General features: G+C 39.6%; 2 protein-coding genes across 2 annotated transcripts; one reads left to right on the forward strand and one right to left on the reverse strand.

Annotated features, from left to right (window-relative positions):
• Positions 1-5,492: 5,492 nt before the first annotated feature.
• On the forward strand, positions 5,493-12,858 carry clic1 (CLIC family member 1). The gene is made up of 7 exons (XM_085261819.1): positions 5,493-5,682; positions 5,936-6,000; positions 7,521-7,630; positions 7,977-8,102; positions 8,523-8,629; positions 8,914-9,095; positions 9,215-12,858. Exons 2-7 carry the CDS (start codon positions 5,959-5,961, stop codon positions 9,374-9,376), a joined length of 729 nt encoding a protein of 242 aa, XP_085117945.1. The 5' UTR covers positions 5,493-5,682; positions 5,936-5,958; the 3' UTR covers positions 9,377-12,858.
• On the reverse strand, positions 12,838-17,956 carry LOC146548962 (uncharacterized). The gene is made up of 3 exons (XM_085261820.1): positions 17,695-17,956; positions 15,186-15,305; positions 12,838-13,147 (listed from the first exon to the last, which is right to left on the reverse strand). The coding sequence occupies exons 1-3, from the start codon at positions 17,744-17,746 to the stop codon at positions 12,936-12,938; spliced, it is 384 nt and encodes a 127-aa protein (XP_085117946.1). The 5' UTR covers positions 17,747-17,956; the 3' UTR covers positions 12,838-12,935.
• Between the last annotated feature and the right edge of the window lie 3,235 nt (positions 17,957-21,191).

Genomic DNA, 21,191 nt, shown 5'->3' on the forward strand with positions numbered 1-21,191 from the left:
TCAGCAGCTGAACGGTGGGAAAGTGGCTGGTGAGCACAGTGCACTTCAGACAGATTATTTTTAATTTCTTCTCCTGTGAATTATTGTCAACAAACTTAACAACCAATAATCATTCAGTATTATAGGATTTGTTTTGTTAGTAATGTATACACCTGTTGACTTAAACCCCTTTGCTTAGTGTTTTTAAGTGAAGACAGATCATATAATCTCTTAATGTACCCCGGTGGTGCTGGCCCCATTTGGCCTCCATGGACAGACACTGAATCTGGAAAAAGCTTTGGCTATTAGTGTAAAATGATCCATGGATGGAGAACCCAGCAGGACACTCCTCTTTGTATTTACTCTTTACTCTTTAAACTAGACTCAGTTTTCATGTCATGTTTATTATCTAACAAAAGAAAGCTCAATAACCCCCTTGTCATGGTCCTGGGTCATTTTGACCCAACGTTCTTTGTTTCCTTGTGTTTCTGTATCATGTAAAGTTCATTTGCTGTTCTTGGAATTATTCTATCAGTCCTAAATTGTTCAGATTAGTTTATTGGGTTTCCCCTCCGTGTGTGTTATTCCATGTCTCCCCAGCTCATCATGTCTGTGCTCTCCCTCGTGCTCCTCAGTGGTTTTCTCTCCAACTCTGGTCTGCGTCTTTGTGTATTTCCTGTTTTATTGTGAAGGGCTGTGTCTTATGTCAGTGTATTGAGTTTTGCTTCCCCATGGTCTCGTCATGTCTGATTGTTCCCAGCTGTGCTCTCCTTCTGTGTATTTAAGCCTTGTGTTTGCCTGTATTAGGTCCTGGTTTGTCTGTCTCCTGTGTGAACCCTGTTGGACTTCTCCATGTTCCAGGTTTTTTTTGTTCCTCTGTATTATTGTTTTGTAGCTGCTCCCAGTTTAGGCTTTGTTAAATTTAGTTCCCTGCCATGCTCTACTTTTGTTTTCTGCTTCACCTTGCCCTGGAAATAAACTCATCCAGTTACTCAGTTATCAGTGCTTGCACTTGGGTCCACACTTCTCATCTCTTGACGATCTGCCGTGCAGATCTTGACAGATTGAACTCTCTCTCCAAAGACACACAAAAGGTGTTAAAAGTTACCTTAAACGGGATTTTTAGAAAAACAAAGTAACAGAAAAGACACGAAAGATGCAAAAACACAACAATGTGCAAAGAAACTCCAAATACAAAAGAATTGGAAAAAGACACACCGAACCATTAACATCTGCAGAACAACATCAGCAAGCCGCAACAAGAACACAAGCAGTCAGACACAACATGCAAAAATAAAAGCAAATGCACAGAAAAAACACAACCAAACCATATTGTGGCAAACTTCAGCAAAGTAGAAGATGTAGAGCTTTATTTTAGACCTGCAGTTCCTGTGTTCTTTACACTGCTCAGCTACAGAAATGCAGTTTTATTAGGAATAACCAAGAACAGCGGTCAGAGGTCATTAACGGGTGCAGCAGTCTCAGTCATGGTGTCCATTGCTGGCCACACTCAATACAGAACAAACAGCTGCAATAATGTTATACATTAACAATAACATGTTAATGTATAACATGTTATTGTTAATGTATAATAGATCATTAACTTGTGAATGTCACGTGAACAGTCCCATGAGTCTTTGGGCTAGTGGCTCCTCCCCTTAGCCCGCTACAATATTATAGACTGTATTATAAAGAGACACAAAATGACCAAATAAGACTGCTAGCAATGGTAGAGCTGATGAAAAATTAGAAAAACAACCAAAATAGACCAAAAATTTAAAAAGCACATTATTATCAATTCTGTCTCACTAAAACGGGATTGTTTTGCTGAAAAGTAAAGCAAAAAACTCTACATGCTACTATCTAGTGTAATAAACTGCTCAGCTGGGTAAAGATGAATAAACATTGATGACACTGGTACAAAAAAAAAAAAAACCTTTCTGGACAAGAATTGAACTGGAATGTAAGAAATCAGCTTTTAAGAACCCACTTTAGTGCTTCCCAGAGTTATACATCTCAACATCATTAGAAGAGAACCTGTGAGTCAAGGCTCTGTGGTCAAACTGCTGAAAAGAAACCACACTGAGTAAGTCCAGTAACAAGATGAAAGTTTCCAGGAACAAGAAAAGTAAATTAATGGGAATTAAAACAATTGACATCTGTTTCCTGTCTTATTTTGATAGTCAGTTTTGCTTCTTGGTTCCTTAGCTGAATTTTGTTCCCAAGGTGTCTCCACTCTTACCTCATGTGTGTATTTGAGTCCTCAGTTTCCCTCCTTTCTTTTATCACATCATTATCAGTCCTCCCCTAATGCTATGTCCTCTCTCGGCCGTCCTGTGTTTCTTTGTAGTCAGTTTCCTAGTTTACTTAGTTTTGTATTTTGTATTGTTTGAGTTTGTGAGTACAGCAATGAAGCTGCTTTGTTGAGTTTATGTTCAGTCTCCAGAGTCCTGCATTTGTGTTCACTCCCAGGCTACCACACAGCAAGCCTGTGATACTTGGTCTCAGCCAGCCTCAGTAACGGAGCTGAGACGAAGAAGCAAACACGTTAAAACCATCACAGATGGCGTCCGTGTGGCATGTTTTGAAAATGCAGAAAGCTTTGAATATGGACAGAAATCAATTAAAATTAGTGCATAAAAGAAGTAAAGAGCAAATAAAAGAAGAAATAGTGAATTATGTCAGCATGTGCACAGTGAAAAATTTAAAGGATTAAAGTTGAGAATAGTTGTTTTAAAGCAACATGAAGATTGTGAGGCAGCACGGTGCTGCAGTGGTCAGCGCTGTTACATCACAGTAAAACGGATGTTGTCTCCATGCCTGTATCAGTTCTCTCTGGGACAGTTATCCTTTAGAAAACTTACAAATCAGTCCAAAAAACAAAAATTATCAGAATGCAGAAAATGTAACAACTTATACTCAAAATTTCTGGAGACACGACCTCCAGATTTTCTGTGGATTGTGAGTAACACCTTCACCTCTAGGGGGCAGCATTTTACAAGTGGCTGGTAAAACTTGTCAGAATTAAATGAAGCAAATAAAAACTTTTGTGACAAGAAACTTTTTAAAAAAAAACCAAGACAACAAAAATCTGTGAAATGTGAAATATGAGGACTGTGATCCTGAATGTGTTAATTTGAAAGGAGATTTAATATTTACAGCAAGTAGAGTGTTTTCTGTAAGTTATCTTTTCAGTTTGGCCCCCAAGGTGCTAATTTTACATACATATTTACAAGTTGTTGTTATTTTCAGAAATAGCAGGAAAATCCAAAAACTTCTGTAAAATAAGGTAAAACAAACAGGCTGACCAGATCCCCAAATCTAAATGTGGGGTGGAATAGGTTTGTAGACCTTACTAATGCCTTTTGTGTTTAATGTTAAAAAGAAACTCGCGTTTTTTTTTCCCAGAAAACACCCAAAGGAGCCTGCATGATTCAGAAAAAATAATTTTTGACCAACCAAAACAAGCTCGTACAATGGGAAGAGAAAAGCATGGAGACGGAGAGAAACGGCTCATGAACTGAAGCATATAATCAGTAGTGATGTGCGATACCACTGGTTTCCTTTCTGATGAATTCAGAGTGGTATCGATGATACTGATCCGATACCGATACTCTGTACAAAAACTTAATGTTTCATTGTATTTCATAATACAATATATAACTGTATTATGTACCGGTAATCGGAATAATATAGCTTCATAATGATTACAGGACATCAGACTACTTGTTCATATTGCTTAATAATGTAGAATTATCATGCATAAATAAAAAATCTGAAGTTTTGTGCTATTTGAACACCTTGCCTGCCTGCAGCACTAAAGGACTCCGCCAGAGACGTCTGACTCCCCTAGCAGCACCTGTCCCTCTCCTCCTCTTCAGTTCGCCTCAACATAAGCTCGTCATATTCTGTGATATGATTTACTCTGAGGTGTTTGACTAGGTTAGTGGTGTTGCCACAACACCTCACTGTCTTGCCACATGTATCGCAAACCACGTCTCGGTCGTTTGTGGAGGTAAAATACGTCCACACGTGACTTCGTTCACGCTCAGCGTGAGTGCGCAGGCCAGTAGTTTGCATATGACCGTGAAAGGCAAGAGGAAGTAGTTCCTTCCAATTTAGACAATCCGAATGACATAGTTTCTTTCCACGGTGTTCCTGTTAATGAAAAACTACAAATTTACCCCAAAGTACTAAAATATCGATATTGATGAGAATCGATTCTAGAACATAAATTACTGGTATCGGAAGAATCGATATTTCAATATCGATCCGCACACCACAAGTAATCTGTCAAACATGGTGGAGGTATTATTATGTCATGGGCTCGCATGGCTGTCAGTGAAACCAGATCACTTGTGTTTATTGACAATGTGACTACTGATAGAAGGAACGGGATGGGCTATATTCTCTGCTCAGATTGAGCCAAGTGCTGAAAAACAGGTCAGACAGGCTTCACAGTGAAAATTGTTAATGAGCCAAAACAAACTACTAAAGAAACCCAGGAAATTTTCAAGGCAGAGAACTGGGATATTTTTGCAATGGCCAACTCAGTCACAAGCATGCTTTGCAGTTTTTAACAATGTGAGCACAATAATGTATGAGCCTCTTAAAATCAGAGACTGAGCATCAACTAAGCACGTTTGTTTAAACCAGGGGTGTTGAAACATAAGGCCGCGGGTCTATAATATGTGAAACATGTCAAATGTATCCCTCATGAATGATATCAAGTCATCTTGGCCCACAAACAACATTCCTGTAACAAAGTAAAAGCCGCAATCAGTTTTTTGGCAGGGATTTTTATATATCCTTTATTTATGCAGTTAAAAAATCTCGTTCACATTAAAAATGTCTTTTTTTAAGAGTAATCTGGTCGAGAGGGCAGCAGAATTGCAACAAATATAACAATAGTTCTGTAAACATATTTTAAGTGGACAAAGGACACGATTGGTTATAATGTAAGTACAATAACACAGAGTTATAAAGATACTTGAAAACAGGCCATTTTTAAATTTGATATATAAAAAATCTGTAAACCCTTTTCACCGAAGTCTATTTACCAACATACATAAAGATGTTACACGTAAAAAACACGCGGAAACATTGGAAATCAGTTTTTGGCAGGCGATCGCAAGGAAGGCTGAAAAATGTGAAAGAGGGGATCAACTTTTGGACTTTTAACTGTATTTTCGTAAGTTTTACAGCTTTTCCTATTGATAAAGTCTGCATTTTAATCAGATGTTTAAGGTTTGATATAAAAATCCGCTGTGGTTGTGCACAGAGGCAAAACTACAAAATCTACAACCCTAACTGTATATGGGACAGTCAGACACATCAGCCACCGCCCCATAACCAGTGCCTTTAACGCGTCTCCCCAAAGCTGCCAAGTGCTCTTCTCATGGTGGCTGTTACGTAACACGCCGCCTGCTCCAAGCTCGGCTCTCCGCGGTGACTTTTCTGTGCTTTTATTTGCTGCTTTGAAATAAACGTTCTTTAACGTGAATAAACAGACCGCTCCTTCATACGACGGCCGCTTTTATTCGCTGAGAGCACAGCCCGTCATGCACCACCAGGAAATGGAGGAGGATGATGATGATGATTGTGTCGCTGCAGCCAACGGACGCGCGCACACACACACGCACTCCGCAGCAGAACTGGGAGGAGAAACCAGCAACAGGCAACGAGAACTTCGAGCACTGTGAGGTTAGAAGCTCTACTGACTCTAAATTATGTGAATTTTGAGCTTCAGGAGCGCACGGCATGTGTGGATTTACTTTGTGACGCCCGTGGAGCTGCTACATTGTCGCGTTTGTCACTTTAGTATTTAGTATTGTGTAGCGGAAGATGGGCTGGGCTCCCCGCGTTTGCGGTTGTTTCTGGCTCAGAAAAGGCGACTTTGCGCTCGATCGGGCTTCGCGTTAGAAACTTTTTAACGCCCGTGTCTCTCTCTTTATAGGTTTCGTGCAGCTACGGGTGAAGATGAGCGACGCCGGTCAGCCCAAACTTGAACTTTTCGTGAAGGTAAGAGAGTGAATGGGCGCAGAGAAGGAAAGCATCACACCCAGAGAGTGACGCGCACACGGGCGACATTATGTGCCCTGAGTTTATTTAGTGGGCTGAGCCGGTCTGCTCGGGCTTCTTTTATCTTATTGTTTCATCAGCACGCTCAGTGTGTTTTCTATTACATGCTGATAACCTGTCTCTGACACCTGCACGGTCCTTACAGCTGACTTCAAGCCACCTTTATTTTATCTTTTATTTTCACGCAGTATTTGTTGTAATAGTGACGTCAATCAGACCCCCCTCTGCTGACTCACCGGGCTTATAAACCACTGTAAGGCTAATCTAATTAAACGCACATTAAGATAACAGCCAGCCGACTTTAGTCTATATTTAGTATGTTGGCCAGGCAGGCTAATCCCATTTTCTTTGAGTCAAAAACAGGCAGTAACATACTAACCAGTGTGGCTCACTTCACACATAAAGATTTCTCTGTGTGAACATGTGCACCACCCTGTGCTTCCCACCCCCACCTTCTTCACGGTGAAAGATGCTGTTGTAACTTCTCTAAATTGACCTCTTAAATGTAGTTTCTCGTGAACTGTGGTTAACAACACTAGGCGGTTGCCTGATGAGCCACGTTTCAGATCCTAAAGATCAAAACTAGCACGCCCTACAGCAGTAAAGAAGTTAGGGGTGGGTGGGTCAATCCACGTTTACATTTCAGACATGAAAACCGAAAGGTGTGTTTTGTTGCTCTAAAAATTTTAATTTCTTCAGAATGCCTTGTTTTCCCCTAGTATCAGTACTAGTATTGGCAATATTTACCCAATATTTACTTAAGTATCGATACCAAAATTTGCCGTATGGCTCGGCAGTAACAGAAGTAACATATGCTGCATCTCAAGCTTCAGGTAGTTTCATTTTGGGGATTGTTTTTGGAGCTGATTAATGATTGGGTCTACAAACTGTGTTATAGTGTTTAAAACAGCCTTGTGCAGACTAAATAATCATAGTTTGTTTCATTTATGCAATAATTATATTCCAATTTATCCGATAGTGGGAAAATTACTGCTGTAAAGACAAATCAGACAAGCAGATAAACTCTGTACATTTGCGATTTAAAAGGCAGAAATTAGAACTTTATTTCCATCATACCAAAAAACCCCGAATTTCTTTTTTGTTTAACAGCAGCTATTCCATCCTGCTCAAACGCCTTCACTTTCAGTTGTCGATTCGAGTTCTTTGAGGAAATGTGATGTGTGGTGATGTATATTTCTCTTTGTTTTGACTCAGACATCCTGTGTGCTGACTTTGCAGGTTGGTTTAAGGGTGAAAAACTAAGGTGCACGTTTCTGCATCAACAGTATGCGTACTGTAACCAAATGTGCGGCCAAGATTTTAAGGCTTTTCTTTGCGTTTTTGGATCGCTGACCTGAAGAAACACAGCAGATTTTCCAGCATTTTATGGAGGAAAGTCTTAGAAAAATAGATGGAAACATTACTGTAATATTGTAATATTCTCTGTTTTTGTTTCCCAGGCAGGAAGCGATGGTCAGAGCATCGGCAACTGTCCTTTCTCTCAGCGTCTCTTTATGGTGCTGTGGCTTAAGGGAGTCACCTTTGACGTTACCACAGTGGATATGAAGAGGTGAAAGCACTCGTCCTTCACGCTCTGTATGGCCACTTTTGTTTATTCTGTCTCTCTCACTAATGCTGGCGCAACAAGGGAACATTCGCCTACACTTTTAATGTTTTAATGGCCCCAAGTGAAGCTGGCACTGAAAAAGCCTGGGGTATTTCATTCATTCATTAAAAGATAAAAAGCTGCCACGCTTTGATTTTAGGTGAAAGTTGGACACATTGTAGCTGCTCACATGGGTAATTTCCTGCGGTTGGAAATCTTTCCACTCCTTTTTTTCCCTTTTTTGTCTTTCTCTGTTCTGACTCACTCTCTACTCCATCTGTCTTCTGGACTTTTTCCGTCCCGCTTTCAGGAAGCCAGACATCTTGAAGGACCTGGCACCGGGTGCTCAGCCTCCCTTCCTGTTATACGGCAGCGAGGTGAAAACTGACACCAACAAGATTGAGGAGTTCCTGGAAGAGCATCTCTGCCCTCCAAAGTAATCTTTCCCTTCATCTCTGAAGTGCTGATACAGATAACACAAACTGTCTTGTTTGATCTGATAATGATCTGAATATTGCAACTTTGTTGGGCACAAAGAGATGTCTCTGGAGGCTTTGAGCACAGATTGATTGTTTTGAATTTTGCAGGAAAAAGGCAACATTTTGTAGACAAGTTGAAAAAGTAGGCCCTGCACGCCAACTCCAAACCACAAGATTTAAATCTGAATCTTTGTGAGATTAAACTATCTAATTCTACATTTTTGCAGGTGTTTCCGTTGTAGATACAGCAATGAATAGATTAATGATAACAAAATAAACCGTTGGCTGGAAATGTATTTGTTGACTTCTTGCACATCAACACGAATCGCTTGAAGATTTATATCTTGATGTGATCTATGATGTGATTGGACATCTAGGTATCCTCGTCTGGCTGCTCGTAACCCAGAGTCCAACACGGCAGGCCTGGACGTCTTCTCCAAGTTCTCTGCCTACGTCAAGAACTCAAACCCTCAGACCAATGAAAGTAAGTCGGCTCCACTCAGACTTATGGTGCAATAAAGTAAATGTTAGAGTAGTGCCTGGTTTAAAATCGTGCTGAGCTGCTTCTGTCAGTTCCCAGATGGGCTAAAAATCAGCAGGGAGCTTCTGTTAATAACATTAGGCTCTGAGTGTAAACACGTCACCTGCTGATGTTTGTGTGCAGCTTTTCCTACCTCGTCTCTGCTGCTGGTTTAAATATATTTATATCAAGACACCTCTCTTTATACTTAATGCTTGAGTGTTTTCTGTGTGTGCCCATGTGCTCAGATCTAGAGAAAGGCCTCCTGAAGGCTCTGAAGAAGCTAGACGACTACCTTGGCTCCCCACTTCCTGATGAGATCGACGAGAATAGCGCCGATGAGCTCACTTCCTCGTCACGCCCTTTCCTGGATGGCCAGGCGCTCACTCTGGCTGATTGCAACCTGCTGCCTAAGCTCCACATCGTGAAGGTGATCTTGTGATTTTTAAAGCAGTGCAGCATGAGGATGATGGGTTATAAGAATGAGTCAATGCTTTGCTTTGTTTTTTTGTAATTATGCCTATTTTTTCCCACCCTCTATCTCTGCAGGTGGTGTGCTTGAAATACAGACAATTCACCATCCCTCAGAGTCTGACAAACCTCTGGAGGTACCTGAACGCCGCCTATGCAAGGGAGGAGTTCTCTTCCACCTGCCCGGTTGACGAGGAGATCTACTTCGCCTACTCCTCTGTAGCTAAAGCTCTCAAGTAGGGATAGAACAGGGGGTTACATGTTCTGAATATACCAGCAGAGCAACATAGGAAAGCACAAAATACACACACACACACACACACTCATGAATATTCACTCTGCAAGCAGCATGGTCGATCCTTTTCTTTGTAAACTGGAGCGCTGCAGGAATCATTTGTTACGCCTGCAGGTTAATTTCTTGCACCCTTATACGCCAGTATCACCTTTCGCAGTGTTGGCGCTAGTTTACATTGTTTTTCCTCACCTGAAACTGGGTCGGTTTACATCAGCAAGGGAAACAAGGAAGCTCGGGAAAGCGCAAGTGAAAGCAATTACATGCAAGTAGTGCAACTTTTAACCCCGTTAAACTTCCTCCTCCGATTGGTTCTTTCACGGGTCACGTTCTCCGGTTGCCGACCACGTTGCTCGCAGGAGCGCACATCCACATCGTCATCGCACTCGTCTAACTACAGCCCTGCTTATGTACAGTTTCACCATGAGCAGATACACACTGACGCTTCTTGTTCCTTTCTTCTTCAAGACAGTTGCTACAGTATGTTTTGGGTTTTTTTGTTATTTTTCCTGGTAGTAATTTCAACAGACACAAAGCTGCCTGACAGATCAAACTTTTCATATGTAACGTTGCAGGCTTCCCCCAGGCAGATTCAGCTCTCGTTTCTCTGGTTAAGGAAGTGAAATTTGCATATCAGCTCCAGATCACCTGCCAAAGAGTCTTTTGTACTGAGCCTTTCACATGGACTTTATTTCGTTACTGAGGGTACAAGGCCTTTTTACAGTACAAAATCTTTTTTATCCTTTAATTAAAAGCCAAGTTTTGTCTAAGTGTTAGATTGCTTATTCTTTGTAGTGCACCTCAGAGAGGAAAGGGGTGCATACCGGGTCTCGCTGAAGAGCTGAAAACAGTTACAGAGACAGGAAACTGTTTCAATAGAGGCGGGCTTCCCCTTTCTGTGCTCCCACACAGCAGGCGTGAAGGATTATTTAAGATTACCAAGCGTCTATGTGATCCGCTGTGAGGGCCCATTGCCAGTAATTTATTCAGTGCTGCCCAGTGGGTATTGAAGGAGGTGCAGGATGAAGCGTATTTGTGTTTCTCACTGTCAGTTACTCCCATGAAAATGCTTTCTAATTCTAACGCTTTGTACAAATTAAATCAGCTGCACAAAATATAACATTTAGTCTTCTTGCTAACACGATGAATTACTTCGACTGCTTATCTGGTGTAAGCACTGTGTAAGCATTGCCATTGAATGCTACCAAAAGAAGCCAAAACTACGGATTATATAAAAGGTGTTTGTAGCCACCATGACATCATTTCCTTTTTTTGAAACAATCTTTTGAAACCGGATGTGACAAACGAGAGCCGATTTGAAACTTTGCATTCATTGGCTTATGACTTGTCAATAATTTGTCATTGCCGTTAGCCAATGTGCATCCTAGATACACCTTGGACTGACCAAAATGTATAAAATGGACCCGATGTTTTGTTTTATCCATTTATGGTACTTTCACCTCCTTCAAACCTGACACATATAGGGACTACATTAGCTTATAGTCCCTTGAGGCTGGGTTTTATTCTCAAACGGTGCATCTTTCACATGTAAGGCGATTATGTTAACTGCTACGCTGTTGAACCACTCTCTCTTATTCAGTATGATCCAAAATGAGTAACTCAGCCTATTTAAGCTCTTCCAGAAACTGTTTACACAGGACAACTCCAAAGGCTGTTACCCCATAGGTGGTCTTTTCAAGCAGAGAAGTCCAACCCCAATGGCCATGAAAAAGGGTGGCCATTTAAGGCACTTCCCTATTGGTTTCACTCTTCAGACCATGAAGTTACATCCATTTTTTAATAGTCTGCAGTTACCATGAGCCTGTTAAAGTGCTATAAAACATGCTAAACATAGACATTTTTTTTTAAAAAGAGGAAGGATAAGCATCAACATAGCTACAGTTATAAAACAACCAGGTTGATATAAATAGAGTCTGAACATTTATAATATGTGAATTTACTTTTTGAGATTAGTGCACCACGTCAACTGCTAGTATCTCCTGTCCAAATGTCGTCTACATTTTGATAGAAACCAAGAATTTTTGGCCTTGTAACCAGTTGTAGGTTAAATGCATTGTTAGTGTTTTCACGGGACTTGCTGACAGTAAAAATATACCTGAACCAGCCTGATCCTTTAAAAGCCTTGTGTCCTCAGAGATGCGCTGTGGACTAATCCACTCCTGGGAGGAAGTCCTCTGGTCTGAAATTCCTGTTTAAGTGACTTGAAATGAACTCGCTGCGAGGAACTGGAACTACTGGACAGCACGCCTTTTCTGACTTTAGGAGCAGCTTGTGAAGGAAATAATGAACTAACATTTATAGAGAGCTCTCAGGGATGGGCCCTGTCTACATGTGCAGTAGTAAAAATTAGTTTCTGAGTTGTGTTTTTCCCTTTTTTTCACACAAAAAACTTAAATGGAAGCTTTTTAAAACCTCCGTCCACAGTGAAGACTCTCAATAGGGAAACAGGAGGAAAAGGTGTGCGCCTTTATTTCCTTTTTTGACAACAGGCTGGCTTCTAATTGGCCAGCATTCCTGTACAGTTAGGGTCACTTGTTGCGATTATGTCAAGCACCCTTGACGTATTTCTTTTTTGCATTTTTGTGTTACGATTTTTTTTTCTGAACAAAAGCAAAAAATTCCAGTTTTAAAAGAACATCCATGTACGTGTGGACCGGGCTACAGTTTGTGCTGCAAACATCTTTGTTGTGTGTCTCAGATCAGGGTGAAACTCATTGACAAAATAAACCTAAGTGCAATTTAAGCATATTTAAGAAGACAATCTTGAGTTAAACTTTATTAGAAAAACAGCGGGAGCAAAGTCAATTATTTTTCTACAGAGGTTGTAATCCCTCCGCAATGACATGCTTGGTATTGATCAAGTAGATGATGCATTGTACTTGACTGAATTGTTGGATTTTTATCTATTTTTTAAAGTGGAATGATGTTTAAAGGGACAGAGTCTGAATAATTTTAGTGCTAATATATTGTAGTATTTCTTCTCTCCGTGTGTGGAAGACTGTAGGACTTGATGTAATTTCAGGGACCACTTAATATGTTAAATTAGACAAATCATTAAATGCATAGTTTGTTTCTCAATTAACTGTTTTAACTTTTTTTTTAAGAATATATATATATATGTCATCCATGTCCGTTGTTATCCAAACTGTGCTTTTTGCTTTGTTTCTTAACCATCTTTTACTATTTTAGCCTTTTATTGTCTTTTTTTCCACTCATTTTGCCATCATGTAGTCAAAAACATCTAAACTTCAAAGTCCACTTGATCAAAAGTAAAAGTGCTGACACACAATCAGCTGGCTTAAATCATCGATCAAGGCAAACTACTAGCGCAGCTGAAATGTATTTTGTACTTTAAACATCTTACGAAGTAGGGTTTATTAATGTCCCAATAAAACATCTTCATAGTAAATCAGTCGGTGACAGATGTGTTTCATTTTTAAAAAAATTTTTTTATCGAGGATAAAACTGCATCGTCTCGTCTGCTGCTCAGGCCAGCAGGAGCCCGAGCGCAGGCAGCAGGCAGAGCACCACTCCCACCAAGCTGGGGGCAGTAACGGACACGGCACCGTTGCACAGGTCGGTATCGCAGCACACGTTGGTGTAGTTGAAGGAGACCCCTGACGTGTATTTCTCTCCACTCACGTCGCACTGGGAGGCAACTGCGCAGCTTTTTTCGTACAACGTCAGCTGTAGTGGGCCTGTGAGAGCAGAGGAGTAGAAGGATATTATTATTGTTATTATTATTCACATGGAATTTAAAGAGCATTCAATCCTTTTTCTACACTTTTAATGGTTCTTGACACAGGACACTGTGCCTTTTTAGGACTAGTTCACTCAGCAAGTGTCGAATGCGAGGAAAAAAATATTTGATGCACTGATTAAGTATTATGTTTCCAAATGTCTCTCAGTTTTGGAAATTTGCATCTATTTGGACTCAAGGATGATCTGATTTTGTGAAAATCTGAATGTCAAAGGTCACAACAACCTAACAAAGCATGCGTTTAACCAGAACTCATGAATTCATAAATCTGTTTTGTCAAACTTTCCCACCAAAATATAACAGAATGACGTTTTATATCCTCATTTCTCAGCAAATCCAATATATTTTTCAATTAATTGTTATATAACATAAATGGAATCATGACTAATTGAGATGATATGATGTGTTTATGCTTAAATAGATACTGAAGTGTATTGTGTTTTATACATTTTTTGATCGTTTTAAATTTAACATTATGAATGCTTCAAAAACAGTAAAAGCAAAGAAAACTTTGAATGCCTGATTAGTTTTATTTCTTGATTTTTTTTTTGCACCTGGATGTTAGCAATATAGACTCACCAGACACTTCATTAGGTATACCTGTCCAGCTGCTCGTTAATGCAAATCTCCAATTAGCCAACTGCATGGCAGTAAGTGACATAGTTGTTGGTGCCAGGCAGTCTTATCTTAGTGTTTCACAAACTGGTGATTTGCTGGGATTTTCCCACACAACCATCTGCAAGGTTTACAGAGAATGGCCGGAAAAGATCAATTGTTCAGTGAACAGCAGTTCTCTGGGTGAAAATGCCTCATAGAGACCAGAGGCTACACTGAAGGAATCCATCTTTCCTTGTATTTATGGTTCAGGTTGCTGCTGGCGGTGGTGCAGTAATGTAGGAGATATTTTACCAGCTCATTATTGTCTAAACACCATATTGTTCCCGAGTATTGTTGTTAACCACGTCCATCCCTTTATGCCCACAGTGTACCAATGTTTTGATGGCTGCTCCCAGCAGGATAATGCACCATGTCATCAAATCATCTCAAACTGGTTTTTGAACATGACACCGAGCTCACATTACTCATATGGAACGAGCGACTTTCATCACGAATGTTTAGCCGACAAATCTACAGCAACTGTGCGACGCTGTCATGACAATATAGCGTATATGGACCAAAATGTCTGAGGTATTTTTCCAAAAGCTTGCTGAATCTATGACACAGAGATTTAAGGAAGTTTGAACAGCAAAAGGAGATCAAAGCAAGGAACTAGCAAGATGTGGCCGGTGAGTGTAGGAAATCCAAAACTCAAAAAACAACAAGATATAAACAGAAAGGATAGCAGAGTCCAAAAACTGCAGTAGAACGAAGTACAGTAAAACAAGAGACAGCAGATTATTCATTCAGACTCTTCATCAAGCAAGCAAATTTAACTAGTTCCTCACTGGGATTGTTTTAAAATTACTCATACTGCAAACTGAGAGTAATTGTGGGAACTTTGTCCCCTGATGAGACATGGTGATCATTTTTGCCCCACCCAGATAGCCCGGAGTGTTATTTTTAGACATAATTTGACATCACGGGTGCTATTGAGCTGACAACCGGCCTGATGAGAAAATGGTACAGAAGTTTGAATCATTCTTTCACCTGGTTTTGTTTTCACATTTAGGTCACTGACGAAAGACAAGGCCCTGAGAAGCAGTTCAAAGAGCAGCCTACAAAGACATGAAACAGTCCTTATTGTACAGTTTATGTATGATATGTGACCACAAGCTGAAAGGTTTTGTTTATAAAAAGAACTTTAGACTTGGTCCTAATGGTGTCTTTATTGTCTGTTCACTGTAATGTGCATTTCTAAAAATGTTTCTCACAAATCTTTTATAAAATAAGGCTTTATTTTCCAGTTTGTGGCCATCATGCTTGAGACTCACTGAAATTAATCTAATCTAATAAATGCAGACAAATCTGGCTCTTACCTCGTGTTCCTGTCGCTACGCTGGAGAGGCAGCGCTGGCCAGCTGGACACTCCACAGGAAACTTTAAGCAGTCCAGAGGAGAGATGGATGGAAACATACAGGTGTAACAGCGCAAACAGGCTGAGGGGCAAAAACAGTGGTTGTTAGGCACTGTCAGCTGTACAGCTCTGGCAGGGATTGCAACAACAAGAGCTTAAAACTCCAATATTGTATCAGCTGACAGTCACAACATAAAAGATTTAGCTCTGAAACATGATATTTGCGAACTAACAGTAACTGCAATTATGTTTGTTTCCACAAGAAGCCAAATTGTTTCGTAGAAGATGAATGCATATTTTGATGTTGAAAAATAGACTTGTTGGTGCCCCCTGGTGGAATATCTTTGTAATTGAGACACTTTTTAACTTCTCTTCTAACATTGGCTTCTCTGCACTTCAGCAACATCTGATAATTACTTTTCTATCACCGATTCGGCAGACAACTGTCATAACAGAAACTCTAAGTACTTTTCATTTACTAGCTATACATTTTATGATGCCAACATGTTTCTATTCATAAGACAACAGTAAAAACACTGTAAAATGGGTTAAAGGTTACACTCTCTTTACTTTTCGTATTTCCAAGTGTACGATATGTACACAACAAATGTAAATATGCAAACAGTGCACTGCAAAATTACATTGGCAAGCAGCTTTAAGACAGCGTAAGCAGAAGTCATGTGTCCTTCCTTCTGCATGTTCTACTCGGGCACCACCCTTCACCAGAGTTATTGAGTATATGATTAAAGATGTACACTTGTAGTTGAGTAAGTTATTGTTATGATAATATTTCATTTTGAGTTTATTTTATATTTATGAGTAAAACTAGTAAACTTTAAATTAAAATAGTCAAACTGTCACAGTCTGACTGGGGCAGACCGTATGTGTTGCAGAGGAGGACTCAAACGCAGACCAAAATGTGGTGTGGATTAACAAAACAAGCCGTTTATTGAGGTTAGCAACGAGGGTACAAAATAATAGGGCATCGGTGAAAACTAAACAATAACCTAAACTGGGTGAACTAATAACAAAACATGAAAAACCTTAACCATAGTGAACTGACATGGGTACCTGGAGATGAGACATGGATGAGCAGACGACCTGACAATGGCATGAAGAAAACAAAAGGCTTAAATACAGACATGAGGTGATCAGGGGAAGTGGCGACACATGGGGGAAAACAGCTGACAGACATAAACTTAATGACAGGACCAGGAGAGGAAAGCTAAATACAATAAACAAAGAACACATGACATTGTCAGAATAAAACAGGAAATACTAAAACATGACAACACAACTTAACAGACCTAATATGTGATGAATAAATACAAAACCCCAAAACATAGAAAACCCAGGAACAATAACTGCCTAAACTAAAGGCAGATAGGAAATAACACAAACTAAATCACATAACAAAATGAGACAAATACAAACATGAACTCAGAGCGCTGGGTCAGAGACCCAGCCTGTGACACAAACTCATTAGAAAAAAAGCCTGACATTGGAGAATAAATATGAAATGTTTGTTTATAATTCACTTTTAGTTTAAAAATATCAGAGTACTTGTAGATTTTACATTTAACTCAAGTCAGCACCTTTTAAACTCTTCACATGTTGTGTACGATAAAGTTTAAATATGTAACTAAAATTGTAACTAAAGTAAGTGTGTTATGGGGTGACTGTAGCTCAACAGGTACAGCGAGCCATCTACTAACTGGGACATTGGTGGTTTGATTGGCAGCTGCTTCAGTCTCAGTGCCAAAACGTCCTTGAGCAAAATACTGAACCAAGTTGCTCTTTGTTGCAGTGTGTATAAAACACTGTGTAATAGAAAAGTGTTATATAATAACCGCTCGATTTACCGTGTTAAATTTGTACTTTCCACCACTGAAAAACAAGAAAAAGTGCTTGAACTTTCAAAGTCTTAGACAAAATGTGTACTGGACTAAATGACTTATTTCATGTTTACCAGTCACATAAGAAAAATTAAAAACACTACCGACAACAAATCCAACATACTGAACTTACTTGAACGGATTTCTTCAACAATCTACACTATTTGAATCAAACTACAGTAGTGGAATATAAGCATACACTACAAATCTCCTCTGTGTAGTATTTCCTGGCAAAAAGAGCTTCCTAATTAAAGGGATAAAACTCTCTTTATGTGAAAAGTATACCTGAACTCATCAAATCAAGCATGTTAGCATCCATCATTAATCATTTTTCCTGTAACAGGAGATCTTGCACTAAAATGCATTAAAAAAAATATGTCAGCTTTAAGAGAGTCAAATCTCAAATGTGCATGCAGAAAAATGTCAAACATCACAGAGTTTTGTTTCCACCGACCAAGCTCTGCAGACTTTGTCCCTCTCACTGACTTAAGTAATGGATGTCCAGTATTTAAAAGTATTCGATTTTTTCCCTTACATTACAAAAGCACCTGAAGACAATTGAATGTTTTTACATACCTGCCAAAGGAAGACAACACATGAGAATAAATAAAAGTTGTGAACGAGGCATGATGCTTCCTTAAAAGTCCCTTGGTTGATGTTTCGAGCTGGATTTTTCTAAACACTTCTTGTCCCAGGGCGTTACAACTCCCTAACTACTTTATGTGGTGCGTCCCCCAGCTCATTTGCAAATTACATTTATTTTCATCTCTGTTTCTCTCTATGTCCCCAATGAGCTGATAAAAGGTCCCTCTTTATATCGCAAGCACCCGCGTGTCACCTGAGTTTTTCCCTCAGTCTTTGCTGATTTGTGCTGTCATGAGGCGAACTCCTCCCTGAAACTTCTAATTCAATCTGGAGAGTTAATTGTGGACAGCATGGTTACAGGCAGTGGGAAAATGAAGAGTTATATAGTGAATTTGGTGAGTGTTTATATACTAACGATGCTCAGGAAGCTTTTGACAAGAACAACATCTTCACTCATTCATTCAGTGACTGCTGGTTGCAGGCATTTGTCTCTCTTGTGGTTCTGCCGCAGCATTTCAGTCAAGTTAAGTTCTGGACGCTGACTGGGCTATTTCATCACCTTGATTCATTTTTGTTTTGTTTTGTTTTGTTTTTAGCCTTTCTGTTGTCTAAGGAGTTTGGAAAGCAAAGCGTCTGGACTTCTTTAATTTTCTTGAAGACATTTCACGTCTCGTCGAGAAGCTTCTTCAGTTCTAAGAGCAAATGGTAAAGAGTCCCAGATTTTTAAGCCCTATGGGAGTGTCCTCCAAGAGGGTAATGAACCGCCTATATCACACGAGCCAAGGTGTGAAAACAGATGTGGGTCACAATCAGCCAAGGTTTCAGGTGAACCCATTGGGAAACCTAGCCTTTCTGTTGTACTTGGGATCATTGTCCTCTTGCACAACCCAATTTCAGCCAAGCTTTAGCTGTCAGAGCAATGGCCTCATATTTTACTACTTTAATACTTTGGTATATAGAAGAGTTGGGTTGCAAAACAAGCTCAACTCATCATCCTTCCACCACCATCCTTCACAACTAGTATGACCCTGTGACCCTGTGCATCATGGCCAAACATCTCCACTCTGGATTCAAAGACATTGATCCAGAAATCTTTTGATTTGTTCAGATGTAACTTTGCAAACCTAAACTGTGCTGTCCTCAGTCAGGACTCTGTAGAAATTTGTGGGTTTTTTCTGACCTTGGGGTGAATTTTCCGCGTTCACACAGAAGACACACCTGACCAACAGACCAGCAAACTGCCAAAACAGCTTTTTGTAGAGATGCTTACAGTTGCTGATGATCAGTTACCAAGTCCATTTGATGATTAGCAAACTGCCTGCTACTTTTAATTGCACAAGGAAGCTGTCTGAGAGTTCTTACCTTAGAAAAGTTTTTCACAGTTAATGCAGGTCCCACAATAAAACCCTGCAGGACTGATTTAGTTAGCTCAAAATCAGTTTTATGGACCATTGTGTGGATATAATTAGTTATAAACTGGTTGTTTTCTTGCCGTACTTGTGTGTATAAATAGGTTTTTTTAAAAGCCTAATTTTCCTGTCAAGTTGTAATCTATTTTTATGTGCAGTGTCATAAATTGCGCGGTTTGCGAGCATGCAACTGCTAAAAAAAAACATTTGAAAAAAACTGCAATAAAAAGGGGGGAAAGGGTTTCTTAAGAAATATAATGTGAAAACTTAAAGTTTTTAGTGATTTTGTTTTGTTAAATACTCTTTGTCATCTAGCTCCATAATTCTTGTGCCAGTTTTGTTTAGTTAGAAATTCTGGCCTCTATCTGAGCCATTTATAAAAGAAAAGACATTATGTGTAACTGCATGAGACAGCAGCTGCTGTAGAGAAAAGATGAGCACCGATAAAGTCAGCACGGTGCAGAAAGAGTCAGCAGACAAACAGAGGGAGAAAGCCAGCAACTCAGAGACAGCGGGTCAGTGAGCTCCACAGCGAGCCTGTTTAAACAAATTATCCTTCAGGGCCTAATGGGAGACGTGAGGGCAGCAAGCAGGACGGTCTGCTGACAGCAAGTCTTGTGATGGAGCGAAACGAGTGGGCTCAGACTGAATAAGCTCTTTACAAGTTGATTAATTACAAGCTTAAAAAAAAATCTTCCTGGAAATATTGAGGTTTTTGTTCATTTCTCTTGTATTTTTTCAGTTACTTTTGTCTGGATGCAATACTGTATGCAGAAATAATCCATGGGCATTGCTGAGGCATAAATGACATTGAGAGTTTATGACCTGTGATGCATTTTGGAGGCATGTATGTTTGCTACTAAAGCAATAGATTTTTGCATGGAGTTTGGTGTGACTTTGTTTCTGTCCATTTGTGTCTTTATTAAATGATTTGCATATAACCTACAAAAGAATCCCCAGAACTAGTGCCAAATAAAAGTATTATGGGATTAAAGGTCCTTTTCTTTTGTTCAAATAAGCAAGCATTCATGTTGTAAAACTTAAAAATACAAGCCTAAAGCGACTCACAACTGAGTCCATTCATGTTTGTGCAGACAGTGTTAATCCTGCATTTGATGGGGATGTTTTTTTTGTGTGTCCTGGCTGAAGGATCTCAGTGGACAGATGGTGTTCTTTAATCCTGTCTGTCTGTGCCCTCTACCTCCCATCCTCCACCCTTTTTTACATCTATTCATTCTGCCGTTTACATCCAGGTTCTCATTTTCAGCCTCTTCTACACACTGGAGACGAGCTCCTGCAGCTTCCCTCGTCTTCCTCGTTGCAGCAGAAAATTTGGCTCCTGGTCCTCCTTCTGCAGTAACTCAATCTAGTCACTAGAAGGAAATATTGTGCAGCCTTGTTAGACAGAAAAGTCACATGTTTACAGAAGGCCTGCATGTTTACATCACCTCTGAACATCACCAGTTTCTTTAGAAATACTGGATTATTAATTATAAACACAAATCATGGGTAGTTTTTCAGAGGTGGGGTGTCTGATGGGACAACCTGTTAATCCAGCAATCACATCACTGACCCACTTTGAGGAAAGCCAGATTATTTTATTTATTTATTTATAAATAAGTAAATAAGTAAAATGTCAGGAGGATAAAAACAAAGATGGCTCAGTAATTCAGCATATAAATCTTTGATTCGCTTTCAGACAGACCACATTTATATTTGTATATAAAGCACAAGCCTGACCCTTCATAAACAATTCATCAGGATTACAGCAGGGATGGGAGAGGGGGAAAGGGGGAGTCCATAATCCTAGAAAAATTTAATTTTTTAAATTCTGTTTTAATGCGTAGGAGCACCAGTGTGGCAAAAATAGGAATTTTCTGGGCATTTTTCAACAAGGCATCCGCCTAATGTTATATTAAACTAGTCTAAATTACGCATTTGTTAGTAACACCAGATAGGTTGAACAAGTATTCTAAATGTAGCAATTACGTAGGTTAACAGTAACGGCGGTCACAAATGTACTCACAAATTAAGAATATGTTTATATTAACTTCACACAAATTAAATTCTGTTTTGTTA

The sequence above is a fragment of the Mchenga conophoros genome, linkage group LG22 (assembly GCF_057382185.1).
Source record: "Mchenga conophoros isolate Kocher_MC1m ecotype Shallow Benthic linkage group LG22, M_conophoros_male_GT1.1, whole genome shotgun sequence".
Classification (NCBI taxonomy): domain Eukaryota; kingdom Metazoa; phylum Chordata; class Actinopteri; order Cichliformes; family Cichlidae; genus Mchenga; species Mchenga conophoros.

Excerpts from the sequence above, each read along its gene's own strand:
- clic1 (XM_085261819.1), top strand. The coding sequence starts at position 5,959 with ATGAGCGACGCCGGTCAGCCCAAACTTGAACTTTTCGTGAAG. Across the intron at positions 7,631-7,976 it reads ACCACAGTGGATATGAAGAG|GAAGCCAGACATCTTGAAGG; the intron begins GTGAAAGCACTC and ends TCCCGCTTTCAG. Across the intron at positions 9,096-9,214 it reads CTAAGCTCCACATCGTGAAG|GTGGTGTGCTTGAAATACAG; the intron begins GTGATCTTGTGA and ends CTATCTCTGCAG.
- LOC146548962 (XM_085261820.1), bottom strand. The coding sequence starts at position 17,746 with ATGCCTCGTTCACAACTTTTATTTATTCTCATGTGTTGTCTTCCTTTG. Across the intron at positions 15,306-17,694 it reads GTGTTGTCTTCCTTTGGCAG|CCTGTTTGCGCTGTTACACC; the intron begins GTATGTAAAAAC and ends TTTGCCCCTCAG. Across the intron at positions 13,148-15,185 it reads CGTAGCGACAGGAACACGAG|GCCCACTACAGCTGACGTTG; the intron begins GTAAGAGCCAGA and ends CTGCTCTCACAG.